Source organism: Aptenodytes patagonicus, chromosome 1, assembly GCF_965638725.1.
Source record: "Aptenodytes patagonicus chromosome 1, bAptPat1.pri.cur, whole genome shotgun sequence".
Lineage (NCBI taxonomy): Eukaryota > Metazoa > Chordata > Aves > Sphenisciformes > Spheniscidae > Aptenodytes > Aptenodytes patagonicus.
The window spans coordinates 72,976,865-72,991,720 of record NC_134949.1 but is presented as its reverse complement, the minus strand read 5'-3'; the positions used below and the strand labels follow the sequence as shown (position 1 = coordinate 72,991,720).

Sequence of the window (14,856 nt, the reverse complement as noted above, 5' to 3'; positions counted from 1 at the left end):
AGAGCAGGACCCATGCCCCGATGTGGCTGTCCCCTCCGGGAACCTGACACAGGCACCCTTGACAGGACAGACTCCTGCACGTCCCTCAGTCTGCGAGGTGCTCCGCAGTAATGCTAACAGTGCTGGGCATTAGCCAATGAGTCTAAGCTAATTTTAACTGAGGAATTAAATAAGGCAGAGTCTATGATTTTGTCCATTACTGTTAATTATAACCTACTCTTCTTATGACAGTATATCATTTAAGACAACACACTATTTACACAAAAGACAACAAAGAACTAAAGCTTAAGGAGGGAGCAATGAAAGTTATTGGAGCCGAGTAGAAAAGCCATACACAAAAATTATTTTTTAGGCTTTCATGAAGTTCCTTATTTTCCCTTTTCTCCACAGAAAAAGTTGGGATTAAGGACAACTGCTGTGACCACCTCTAACTGCAATCAGTTCTTTCACTCTCCATATTTGAATCTCCAGATTAGTTTTGGGAAATGCTATGTTTTATTTACATTTTTAGATCACTTACATTTTAACTTGTCATAATTACCTTATAATATGACTGAATATGTAAACATCTGCAATATGCCAACTATAACAGTTCATTAATACAAACAAATAGCAAAATATGTGTTTTCTGATAATACATCTTGAATTAACATATTTTTAAAATAACACTTTACCTTTGTTTGGTGTTTCCACACTTTGAAGTGAATTCTATAAAGACAAAACCCGAGGGAAAAAGTAATCAGTTAGTTCAGAAAAGACCAGATAGCAGTTATAATGGTTTTAGGAGTAGCACTCATGGAAAATAAGGTGAGAAAGGGGAAGGATGTATCCTAATGTTTTATGATTCTATGATGGCAGAAGACATGACTGGGATTCAGAGTACCAGGACCTGCTTTCCAGCTCTTCCAACTGCTTCCTCTACCATCTCAGACAAGTTACTCAGAACCTGATTTCTGACAGTATTTAGGCATGCCAGGATACAAAGAAGCACTTATCAACATTTGAGGTACATTCACATTTTCAGCCTCTGCATTGGTATAACAGAGATAAGAATACCCTCTCCGTCCCTTTGCATGCCTTATATATTCATATGTGAATCCCACAACCACGCTGAGCAGGCAGAGCCTCAGCATCCTTTTAAAGCTGAGGAACACCAAGTTAAAAGCAGGGATTTAGGGGGTGTTTACGCCCTTGGTGCCCAAACACAGCTCTTGATGCTTAACATTAATTCAGTATCTGGATTCCCACCTCTCATATCCCACTGCTGTCAGCAGGAACTGCTGGGTGCTTATGACTGTTGAAAGGTCAGGCTAGTTATTTAGACTTAACAGACCAGCCTAATTAAACTTTTTTTTTTTTAAAAAAGCTGCTCTATTAAATAGCCAAGTTCAATAACTGCCATCAATCAGACCTTGCTCCAGCCTTCTCAGACACTGGGCAAAACTAAATATTGCTACACTGCCTGGGCCTCCCCGTCTAGACAGGAAAAACTGCCATCACAACAGGTAGCTCAGCAGGACAGGCAGCACCCGCAGCCACGGGGCCGCAGATGGGACCCGGCCTCGGCTCAAAGGCAAGTGCAGGCAAGTGTCTTCCCCTGCCAGCTGCTCAGTCTGCCCCGTCTTCGCCTGGCTCTGACATCAGACTCGCATGTACCAAGGTGACACAGAAATAAGTTACTGAGGTGCAAATCTTGACCAGAGAGACTAGCAAGTTAATTCTGTGTTTCAGTATTGCCTGGGGCTTGCACTGTTTGAACTTATGTCCCTGAAAGGTTTACTATCCTTTACAGTCATTAATCGCTTTGCAGTGGGTTGAGGATGCTTCGTGTTAGTACATATGTATTCAGCAAGGTGCTGCTTAAAAATTACAATCCATGCAGAGGTGACATAGGAAGTACAATGCTGGATGTACATTCTCCCTCTGGTACCCAGCTTGGAGCTGCCAGCATTTGTCTGGTAAATATGAAGAGAAGTCAAATGCTTACTTGAGGGGAGAAAAGCAACCTCCAGGCTGAGAAATATGTTTTCACAATCTTTATAATGCAGTGAGACAAATGGGAACAGAGACCTTTGTTCAATTCTCTCAAATTTTGGAAAGTAAACAACCTTTTGGAACAGCGCTTATAATTTCAACATAGTGTAGCCCATTTAATATATCGTGGATTAGTGCCTGTTCTGGCAGGATTTGATCTCCTAGGACTTTTTGTGAGCTGCTGTAAGAAAGGAAGGGGTAAAAAAAAAAAAAAAAAAAGAAAAAAATGAATTGTGCAGCAGGCCCAGAGTTTCCCCTGAATGGATTTTAAAATCCCAGGGTTAGGTTGATTAGAGACTGAATGAATCACGTTTAAAAGAGATGCAATCAGTTAAGAAGAAACTATCACTGATGCCAGTTGCTTTCATAATCTTTTAACCACGGTCCAGGAACGCACAGTACTGGCAGTGAGGAGGCAGTAAGGAGGTAATAAGTACCGTTTAATTAAACACAGAAGATTGGCAGTAAGTTTCTTTGTTTTTCTTTTTTTCACAAAACCAGAATTAAATAGAAGCACGTTGAGATTTTGTTTTTTTTTTTTAAAGTATGCAAGCACACACATACAGATATGTATACACAAACATATACCGGCACCCTATATAATTTATACTGGAAGGAGTAAGCAGTAGTTTCCCTGAGGCATTATGTGCACATGGAGCTTGCCAAATGGATGCGTTAAAAGGTATTCCACACAAAACCACACCATACATTACACTAAAGCATCGGGAAACCGTGGTGAAAAAGCAATTAGAACTTTTCTTCTGGCGTTTCTCCCTTACCTGATGTATAATGCTGCAGCACTTGAGATGTAACAGGTAGCCTCAAAAATTTCACTTGACTTGTGGTGCAAGTTACCTGCTTGTCTGAAAAAAGCCTCTCTTCTACCTAACAAAAAGTCGTGGGGGTACTATGCTGATGAACATAATCGAAACAATTCAAACAGACTGACAAGATACGCTAATATTGCAGTATTTAATCATTTTGTCAGTACCCAGAATTCACATAAAACGCCCCTACACTTCAGTATGAGTTTAACTCAGAAAAAGGTTTGGAGGAGTTGGTACTCCATCAAACATCCAACTGCTGAGCACTAATTTTGGCTACATATGTTGATACAGACAGGAGAGATGGTCCATTGTCTTTGTATAAGTATTGATAAATATAGATAAAATCTGATTTGTTATATTTATATACTATCCTGTACGAGGTAGTTGCATATAATGTATAATCTCTATTTTCATAAAATGGAACAGTGTTCGAGTTACAGAACATGCAGAAATATATTTTACTGCTCTTATGACATTTATAGTTCAGTTGCTGCTGAGAAAGATAAAGTTCTTCATAAAATCAAAACTGAACTTTTTCTAGGTTGCTGAAGTCTAATCAACTGTCTTAGCACTTATTTCTCAAAGGAGGAAAAAGCAAGCTGCAGCAACAGCGTTTGCTGGTACAGGAAGAGGTTTACTTTTTTTTTTTTCTCTTTAGACTTCCCCCCCCCTCCATTTGTTTGAAGTCAGTTGTTAGTCAGGGCTGCTTCACCAAGAAGAGAGTAAGGGGGAAAGGGATGTCAGTCAAGGTCATAGACAGCCTTTACAGGAAGGCTTGAAGGGACAGACTAGTTCAGCTAACCAAGCCTGAAAGGGAATGTTAAGGGAACAAAACCTCAATAACTTAAAAACTTCTAAAAATGAGCAACAATCTAGTCAGTATTCTCCAAGAGAAATGTGGAGACAAGCAGCTTCTTATGTGAATATTAGGACAGAAAAAGATTTTAAGACTAGTGACAAAATATTCAATCAGGACAGAGTCTTTTTAACATTCAGAAGAGGGTATTCAGGAACAGTATCATTTCGCTCATTACAGATGAGCAAACACCATCATTATCATCACCATCACCACCACTTATCATTTTTAGCCTCTGGAGATTACAGCCAGGACCAGCACTCTACTGTGCTGGAGACCGTACATATAGATAAGGAGAGGTGTTCCTTGCTCTGAAGAGCTTATAATTTAAATAGGTAAAACAGAAAAAGGAAAGTGTATTACTCCCTCTGTGCGAGGAAGTACATGGAAGTTGGTTCAGCAGAACCTGTATATATTGGAGACTGTCTATACAGTGGAGTTGGAAATCGGACACATGCTGAAGAATGAGCGATGGGAACACTTGGAGCAGGGGGGTTTTTGTTTGTTTTGGGGTTTTTGTTTGTTTGTTTTTACAACAGGATAGAACAGCTCATAATTCAATTATTTACCTACTAACAACCACTTCATCTCTAAAATAAAAACAGTATTTGCATGACAGTGACTCAGAAGAGCAGCAGAAGCAAACATGAACATCAACAGAAACCTTAGACTTGAAAAAGATGACCTGTACTCTTTGGTTTTTATCCCATTATCTTATTCTTCATGGCATGACGTGGGGTTTTCTGATTGCTCAGGACAGGCCACACTAATAGGAACTGATTTGGCTCTTTGACCACTGTATCCACCTCTCTGATGGAATTCAGAGAGAAAGGGGCTGAAAATGGACTCAGGGATGCTCAGTAAATATAAGCCAGACATAGGAGGCAGTTTACACGTTGGGTTCACAGAGCTGACCTGAACACTCAGAGAGAAAATACACTAGATTTCTCTTAACTCCAAAAGAAATCTTTTAACAAATTAGTCCAAATACATTTCTTCTGCTCTAATTCCTTCCTAAAGGAGAACACTTTCTGTTACTGTCCTCTATCTTTATACTGGACCAAGCTCTTTATCTCTTAAGAAAGATCCTGAGTTGACAAAATACTTCTCTCAAGGGGAAGATGCTGATCTGCCTGATGCCTCTCAGGACAGCCTGGGGTTTAACTGAAAAGCAGATCATGTGAATACCTTGTTACTTCTTTTATCTCTTTCTCTACTGTATTTGCCCTCTAATATACAGGAAGAACTTTTCTTAAATGGAGATATTCTTATTTCCATTTAAATCAACAACATGCCAGATAAAATGTGTGCTGTCACAGACCCATTTATGCTGGAATTTACCCATAATAGTGACTTCTAATAATTGATGCTGAAGTGGACATGAAAAGATTTAGGATGCTATAGAAACAAAATTTACAGTGAGTCATGACCTAGAAGGGAAGCAAGAGAAGGCACTTAAGTGAATCAGCTAGTTAGCTCTGAGCAACAACAAAAAATCCTAGAGCTTGGTCCTTAACAATACTTGCCAACTTTCAGAGAGACAGCACCAGTATAACTAATTCCAGAAGGCCACAGCTGGTTCTGCCGAGAGCCATGCAGCAACGTCTGCTCTGTGATCTCTAGTGTCCTCTGTTCTAGAAACATAGTGCAGGGATTTACTTACAACCCAGACCTGCAGAGGGCTACATTGATGTTCTAGAGTTTATTTGCTTGGGTCCTGTACTTTATCTAAGTTGGAAGCTATTCCCCCCCACCCCACCCCCCATCTAAGAGGAATAAACAGAGGCTAAGAATGCAGAGATTTAAGAAAAGAGGTTTTCTAAGCATCACTGGAGCCTCTTCAACTAACATACTTTCTGCTCTTTTCACCTCTCAGGAAGAAGTTTGCCCCTGTAAGATGAGTATTTGGGGGTTTGAACCTGTCAAGAGGAAGTGTATATGGATGACAGTATATAATTAATTTGTTATATATCACTCCTATGACACAATAAATGGTATAAAAAGATTTACACCAGCTTTCCCCAATCTTATGTTTGGGACCTCAAACTGTATCAGGCATAATTAAATAAATTCCACTTATGTAGCTAGACATGTTTCTAATTAATACTCACTAGTTACCTCAGTTAATGCTAGTTATCCCATTGTTTACTTTCCTGTCCTAGGTGTTCTTACACATATCACAAGCCATAGGCTAAAAAAAAAACCAACCCAACAAAAAAACCAAATCCCCCAAAACAATAGAGAGAAAGAATCAAAGTTTTGTAAGCAGGTAATGGTCTAAGAACACAAGCATCTTGCCCAGTTTGGCATGTTTTTCTGTGAGAAAGAACAAGACAGAGACCATACAAGGAAAGAAAAAAATTCCTTAGTAACTTATTAAAGTTTTAAAAAAAGTGTGAAGAGGGAATTTCATTAGGGTGGGAAAGAATTAGCATGACTTAAGGTTACACCAGACTAAATCCAAGTGATTAATAGCTAAATTTTCAAATTTGCTGAACACCTGTATTTCCAAAATGCTGACTTAAAAGAATTTTTGGGTGCTCAGAACTTCAGTAAATCAGGTCATAGTGACTTGTCCAAGGTCACACCAAAGTGGCTGATGACAAAACTGAGAACAGATACTGCCCTCCAAAGTCCCAGTTCACAATTATACAGTAATGCCTGGAAAAGTCACTTCAGTGTTTTAAGAGTGAGTATTCCAGCTAGAATCAGGACTGTATGATGCTGGTACTTCTCTGCATAAATAGCAGACACATTTCTATCTGAAAAACTCATCATTTAAGTGACATTTACAGCAGGAACGTTTTTTTATTGTTAACAACCTATGCTAAATATATGAAAATCAAATACTTTGAAATCGCATGATTTGGTAAATAGGTGATGTGGCAAAGCAGAGATTTGTATGTGGAAATAAGAAAGAACAACCAGAAGAACATATCAGTTACAGTTAAACACAGGACAAGTCCTCTGTTGCTCTTCTGTCATACCTTGTCAACAATCTTTTCTTTTTTTGTAGTGCCTCTACCTAATGCTTGTCAGAGGGAAAATATGTAGTAAGACAGTAGAATGGCCTTGATCAATCAGAAAATTAGTGATACCTATTTTAAGATACAGTTTTAAAGAGAAAAATAGGACATCAACTTGCATCTTTTACCTGTGCTTTCACCAACGGCACTGCACGGAGTTTCTTGACTGCATCAGTAATGTCTCTGGTTTCCACAGAACAGAGGACACTGCAGATTGCTTTAGCTACTTCAATCACGTTATCAACTTGATGCTGTTGATAGCAAAGAAAAAAAAAAAAAGCAAACAGTAGACACACACCATTTATCAGAAACACCTTACCATAAACTTCACGCCAGTAAGTATGTAGAAAATCGTATCTGCTCATGCAAAATTCAAACACACCATGCATTAGCCTGGCTATGTTGAAATTGCTAGTGACCAATAGTTTCCTAAGGATAGCATAATTTTTGTTGAAGTTCAATTATCTTCCACAAAATGTGCCATGTTGAAAACTGTGACAAACTTGGTATCCAAGACTGATCTTGAGGCAAAACATTGGTTTGTCTGAACTTCATGAGCACAGAAGCACTGTAAAGAAACTTCTGAGGAAACCTGAACCCAAATGATTCACAAACTGGCTGAGTTTTTTTATGATACTGTGAGTTTATCCCCACTATTATGTCCTACCCATCTCTGTGAGAGCTGGCAGACAGCCATGTTCCTCCTAAAAACAGTGACTGTGTGGGAGGCTGCATAATCTGACACCTGTGGACTGAGTACTTCTGCAACTAGCTTTTCTGCAAAAAAAAATATATACATATAGTTCAAACTATTAAATCTTATTGATCATAAATTTAGATCTTTAAATATTACCATATGAAAAAAATCTCTAGGTGAATAATTTCAGAAATACTTTGGGGAATTCAAGAAAAAAAATTTGGAACCCAGAGGAAGGAAAATGCAATCTTCAAATATCAAGTACTCTATGTTCAGGAAAATAAATAAATAAATAAAAATTCACGGGTTTCCTGCATAGTTATATCACTTCATTAAACCTTAAAATACATTCTCTGAACAAGTAGAAGCTCTCCTATAACTATTCTCTATGTTTCTGTACTGATAAATGTTCCTTTTAGTGTGCTACAGCATGTCTATGTACTGATAAAACCACTTCTCTAACTCATCCATTTCATGCCTGAAAAAGAAAAACTACCAAGATGAACTTTCTATTTTTACGCTTAAGGTCTATATCCAGACTGCACTGAGAAGGTTACCACCTGTCATTAATACAAATAAATATAAAAATATAATGAGGTTACCAATTCCACATTACCTGCCTTGAGCAGAACTAAAGTAGGAATGAATTACATAAAGTATCCTCAAATACTTGGTGGTCAGAATTCTTTTAAATATAAGTTGCATTTTTTTTTTTAGTAATTAAAGACAGCAACAGCTTTTCATACGAGAGGTTCTGGAGAGAAAGAGGCTATGGCTGACTGTGATCTCTTGAGAACTTTAGACCTTCCTTTGGTCTGAAGTTGATTCACCCTTCTGCCAACTTACAAGGAGTGCATTTCCTTTCTTTCATATTTCTTTCCTACCAGTTAGATTTTTTAGAGTTTTTTTTAGAACTCTTGCAGGATTTACTCTCTATGCACACATACATTACCAGCAGAAGTAGAAACCTGTAAAAATGGCATGGCTTTGTTACTATGTATAACATTGACAAAACCAAAGCATTATACGTGCCAGTTTACTGTGCAGTTGTTGAAGAAATACATATATATACAAACACATACATATATAACTTTAATTACTATATATAGTTTGTAATTAAAAATTAAATATAATTCTAATTTAGCATTTAATTTAAATTTTAATTTAGCATTTTTCTGCACAGATGGATATGGATTATTAGAACAAGGGCTTTTATGTCTATAAAGACACATTCATGCAGGGCAATTTCTGAGCAGTACATGGACAATAGACATACACAAGAATAATCCTTGAGTAGAGAACAGCTATACTGCTGAACAGGAAAAATAAAAAACCAGTTTCTATATTTTTGTACATACATATATATGCTGTTCCACAAAGAGAGTTGGGTATCTTGAGGAGTGTATTCATTTCTGTATAATATACTATTCCATTTAGAGATAAATTAACAAAGTACTTAATATTTTATAGAAGCTACTATACCCATAGACTTTATTTATATGGTAGCTACTTCTAAGGAGCATATTGCAGATCAAGAAGAGTAAGCATATAAAAAAAATTGTGTAATACTGTATACTATGAATGATGACTTCTTTCACACTATTTCTCTTTTTGGATATTACCATGTAAAGTTTTCCTTTTCCATATGTAGACATATGATATTGATTTTTGTCCCAAAGAAGGGAAGACAGAGATTAATTTCTTACAGAAGTTTTACATTTTCTGAAGGTCCAAAAGAATTATAGTCAACATCTTGTATGTGGTTTTTTCCCTCTACATATTTAAATACCAGCAGAACCTTCGAAGGATATTTTTGTGTTTAAGTTATTTGTGATAAAAAAATGCTACTTCATTCTAGAACTTCTACACTCTGTATTAAAAATTTACAAAGTTTTCTCTCTACATTAATAGTACATTCTGAATAGATTTAAAAATGAAGTGCATGTCAAGTGATTATCAGGGCAATCAAAATGGCTAGTTGTCTGACTGCACACACTCTCTGGGAACATTCTTTACATTTCAACACCAACAGCACCAATCCCACTCCCACCTTGTGCCAAATATCCTAAACTTTTTTTTTCCATTTTCATTTATGGAGGCATTATCCATCATAAAATGAATTTTCCATTTATTGATTGTTACTAATAATGATGATAGTGGGCTTGTCACATAAGTCAGAAGTATTGGCATCTCCAAGGCTTTTTATCAGACATCGTTGGAACAAGTAAATTTGGAAGTAGGTAGATAAATGTGCAAAAAAACGGATTTTTTTTTTTTTTTAACTGAGAATCTCAAGATCTGTCTGGTTAAAACTGAATGCTTAAGGAAGTTCCAGCTGAGTACAGAACTTAAGCAGGTGTGTGTGTACTTAATTTAGTATATGTGGGTAGCTCCCAGTGGCTTAAAGTTCAGAGAGTGCTGAGGGTGGATTGTGGTGAATCAGAAGAAGGGTAACAACCCTCCTAGTGATGTGAGTGCTGGCTTTGAAAAGCAACATAATTATTCCCATGTAACCTTGGGATAGGGGGCAGTTATAAAGATCCCAATTTTAAACTTTCTTAAAGGAATCTAATCAGATGTTAAAGAAAATAAGTAAACAAGGATTCAAAGAACAAATAAAGGGTTCTCATTTTTTGCTTTCTTTACTATATATTTATGACTATAACTTACTACATTACAGCTCCATAATTTTTCAAGCCACTTACAGAAGCAAAGCAGTAACACTAGTTTTAATTATTATAGGTTTGAAAGCTCCATACACTCTGATGCCTCTGAATGAAAACATCTGCATGGTGATCTGACCTATGTCAACTTGCAATCCTGCTCTTTTAAGCATTCATATGAACTTTATTGAGTGTCCCTGTGTAGACAAGACCTTGTTAAAAAAAATCATAGAATCATAGAATCATTAAGGTTGGAAAAGACCTCTAAGATCATCGAGTCCAACCGTCGACCCAACACCACCATGTCCACTAAACCATGTCCCTAAGTACCTCATCTACTCGTCTTTTAAATACCTCCAAGGATGGGGACTCAACCACTTCCCTGGGCAGCCTGTTCCAATGTTTCACCACTCTTTCAGTAAAGACATTTTTCCTCACATCCAATCTAAACCTCCCCTGGCGCAACTTGAGGCCATTTCCTCTCGTCCTATCGCTAGTTACTTGGGAGAAGAGACTGACACCCACCTCGCTACAACCTCCTTTCAGGTAGTTGTAGAGAGCGATGAGGTCTCCCCTCAGCCTCCTCTTCTCCAGGCTAAACAGTCCCAGTTCCCTCAGCCGCTCCTCTTAAGACTTGTTCTCCAGACCCCTCACCAGCCTCGTTGCCCTTCTCTGGACACGCTCCAGCACCTCGATGTCCTTCTTGTAGTGAGGGGCCCAAAACTGAACACAGGATTCGAGGTGCGGCCTCACCAGTGCCGAGTACAGGGGGACGATCGCTTCCCTACTCCTGCTGGCCACACTATTTCTGATACAGGCCAGGATGCCATTGGCCTTCTTGGCCACCTGGGCACACTGCCGGCTCATGTTCAGCCGGCTGTCGACCAGCACCCCCAGGTCCTTTTCCGCCAGGCAGCTTTAATAAATAATAAAATAAACTACAGAGAAATTTAGCTCTAGAGTAACACATGCATATTTGTTGCATCGCATGGATATTTGAAAAATGTCCTCTCTTCCCTTTATAAGAAGTTAATGATCTCAAGTAATTGCTTACTCAAGGTAAAAATCTTTAGCAAAAACAAATTTAAGAGTGCTTCATTATAGGTCTGAGGAATATCTACAGAGTATCAGTTGCAGAGCGTGGACTGTAATGCCTCATTAATGTTGAGATTATAGCTTTCTTTGAGTTTGGAATCTTCTTACTTTAGGCCCTAAAATTTCAAGTGAGTGTGAGTAACTACACTGATGGGTCTACTTCAGTAAAGAAATATATATGCACATTTGAGTTTGGGGACCTCAATTTTCCAAATGGTTATGACTGCATCACATTTTATACACTAAATAGTCCCCTTTGAGAAGTTGCTTACAAAGGAAAGTTCAGTGAATATCTACACAGTATCAAAACCAGAGCTTTACTTTGTAGCTAGGTACAATTCAACAGCTTTTAAATTTGTATGCATTTTGCAAAAGAAAAGTGTCAAAGATTTACACAAAAATGTAGAATATTTTTATCTACATATATTTACATATGTATTGATATATATTTATGTATTCATGTACATGTCTGTATGTATATATGAATTTATATATATGTGTGTATATATACACACTTGTGTGTGTGTGTGTGTGTTTTCTGACTATTCAAAATAGAAATACCCATGGATCAAGAATATCCAGAAAGATTAAAATCTGGACTTGAATACAGGTGACAGATTGCTGAAGCAAAATAAGAATGTTATGTTTTAACATATATTTCAAATAAATCCATACTTCATATTGAGTTATAACTCTGGAAGGGATGCACTGGAGTATCTCCATGCTACATCAGTATTTGATTTTTACTCATGTCCTTTGTTTTCTTTCCAGTTCCAAACTGTAGAAAGTCAGTTAGCATGACAACCTGAAACTCAGATCAAATAGCCATTTGGTTTCTTCCGAGCTATCACTCAAAGATGTGTTTGTCCTTTAGACATCTGTCCTTAAAACATTAGTTAGCAGAGAAGATTTACTAAGAGGTTTTTCCTTCAAGCATGTAACATTCAATTGGCAGCCCACAATACTTTAAAAATAAAGCTCTTACGAGTTTTGCTGCCTAAAGCTAATCCTGCAAACTATCACATGCTTGGATATATATCCTATATGTGTAAACATTTATATCCTAAATGTGTAAACATTTGGCTTGTGGGTTTGCAAAATCAGGGACAAATTTTGAAGATACATACAGTGTATTATACCTCTACTAATTCCAAATATACTGCCATCCCAAAACAATCCTGTTTTTATTTACAGGTTCTTTGACACTTAGAAACAGTCATCTTTGATATTTTCAATTTGTAGCACTTTCTTCCTAATCTCAAGCCAAGTTTTATTAAGAAAATTTATATCCTTTCAAAGTCAGGTTAAACAGCCTTAATTAAAAGTCTTCCTTAATTGCATTTGAGACAGATTAATAGTTAGATACCTTTCATGTAGAAGTTAATGCTTTTCTGGTATAATAAACTGAGAACAAATACCTCATTTTGCAATAGATATTCCACTTGACCTCTGTATTTCATAATAACTGAAACAAGGTTTCGTCTGGAAATCGGAAAAAAGAAAACAACTTCAAGTTAATAACAATTGGATAAAGAGAACAGGTTTGGTCCCCTCCCCCCTTCCATAAATTGGGAATAATTTAATTGACAGTGATTTTATGTTGGTATAAAATAAGGACAAGTGTTTATGTAGACATCATGTAATGGAGCCTTGATCTCCATGTTTTTTTGGTAGTCATTTGCCACAAAGCATAGATGTAAAAATCTTCTACTTACATCTGGAGGATACACGTTTCCCAAGTGAAAGAACTCCAGTAAGTGACTTGCTATTTCAGTGTCTATTGAACTCCAAATCCCGTTTATTTTACTCTTTAAGGTTAAGCAAGTACTTAAATATGACTTTGAAGAAGGATGGACTTAAGTACATGCTACAATGCCTTCTTTCTCAATCATTTCTCAGACTAAAGCTGCAGAGAATCAGGCAAAACACCTGCAAAACATCTGGAAAAGCTCTATGTTTCAAAAGTCCATACTAAGTCACAAGTATAAAACTGTATATTAAAAAAAGGGACACCATTGCTACATAATTCATTAAAGTTTATTTGCTTACAGTTCTCAAGTTCACATGCTCAAACTGTTTCAGCAACTACCTTTTCCATAGCATTACCTAAGCTGTGAATTTGTTTTACTTCTGTAGATAGACATATACCACTCTGTAGTCCCATGCCTTTCTGATGCTACTGAAGTTACCACAAAGTTTGTACAGGCAGATTTCTGTGCCTTAGCAAAGCTTCACTAAATTAATTAGGATTATGAACAGAAGTATATACCTCTCTACACTGAACTCCAGGACTGATACTTCAGCTGTAAATCTCACCATTTTAGAACCACAGGCTCCAAGTGCTATCCCCAACAGATAACCAGAATCAGAATTTTGCTTTTAAGAAGCATTTGTGTAATTTTCTATGTTTAAAGCACAGTGAAATTCTAGCTGTCATTTATTTGTCAGCTGGAGCAAAACAAAAAAGGTGCCTATGAGACCATGGCTAAGGTTGTTACACACAGGAATACACCTTCCTTTTGCTTTGACAGCCTCCTCTGTAGGGTCAAATCTTCAGGAAAGGGTACGGAAACCTTAATTCCCACTTCCTCACCCTGCCTAGCCTACTGACTGGTAAAATGGACACATTATTGCCTTGATGGTCCTCAGTGGTAGTTAGGGTTTGCATGTGCTTTTATGAAAAAGTGGAAATTTCAATTTATATTCTTTCTTCAGTGTTTATTTGTTTTACTCTATCACTTTATCCTTGACTTTTTTTTCTTCTTATATTTCACACTGACCCTTCGTATTAGAGTTCTCTCTCTTCAGAAGCCTTAGAAGGAATTTCCCCCCCCCATTGCAGTCTAGTAGCTGAAGTCACAAAAGTATTTTGATTGCTTCAGAGCAAATGGACTATTGTTTACAGAGAAATTGTGTGTGTCCTCATGGATCTTAGTTGGGTTAACTGAGAAATCAGAGATTAGAGTTGCAACCACGGTCCAAAGTACAGGTTTCACGGTACGTGGTTAGACTTTCATTATATATATTGTATGCCAAGAGAAAGAGTCATTGCACTGAAATCATCATACAGAAGAGAGGAATGTTAGGTGGCCTTCCCTGTGCTAATATCAGAGTGCATTTCCCTGTAGATACCTACTATTCACTTCCTCCTACAGATGGTTTTGCCTTTACAGCTTTTTATTTCCAATCTGCGCTAGCCTTATCTAGCCAGGCAGTTTGTGTGTTGAGTAGCTGTCTGGCAATTCCTCCTGTAATCCTGTTAAATCATAGCTAATACAAGTTGTCGCTCTGCTTTGACCAAGTCTCCATGCATAACATCTTTTTCATAGCATTACCCAGCTCAGAAGTAGTTCTGGACATAAGAGCTTGCCTTGTTGCCTTGATGCATACAGGTAAGCATGCTTATTAGCATGCTTGGCCTAAATGCAGGTTTCAGAATAGTTTCATAAGTTATAATACTAGTTAAAAAAATTAGCATATTTTCAATTAGTTTATTCTACCCTAGAGAATTTTCTGTATAAAGTAACCATAATTTTACATAATTAATAGGAAACAAATCCAGCAACTTGTAACAATGATCAGAATACCTCTACTAATGCTATCCTGAATCTTTGGCTGCTAGATAACTAATAATACCCAGATGTTATCACACAGACGT

At 37.3% G+C, this 14,856-nt stretch overlaps 1 protein-coding gene across 2 annotated transcripts in view; it reads right to left on the bottom strand.

Annotated features, from left to right (window-relative positions):
• PIK3C2G (phosphatidylinositol-4-phosphate 3-kinase catalytic subunit type 2 gamma) overlaps positions 1-14,856 on the bottom strand; it is a 223,811-nt gene that overhangs the window by 166,376 nt on the left and 42,579 nt on the right. Inside the window, exons 7-10 of one of the 2 annotated variants that reach the window (XM_076328760.1) lie at positions 12,617-12,680; positions 8,388-8,408; positions 6,872-6,994; positions 675-708 (exon numbers count right to left, since the gene is read on the bottom strand). In XM_076328760.1, the coding sequence (XP_076184875.1) occupies positions 675-708; positions 6,872-6,994; positions 8,388-8,408; positions 12,617-12,680 (242 nt within the window). The remainder of the gene's footprint in view (positions 1-674; positions 709-6,871; positions 6,995-8,387; positions 8,409-12,616; positions 12,681-14,856) is intronic. The other variant, XM_076328759.1, reaches the window with a different exon arrangement.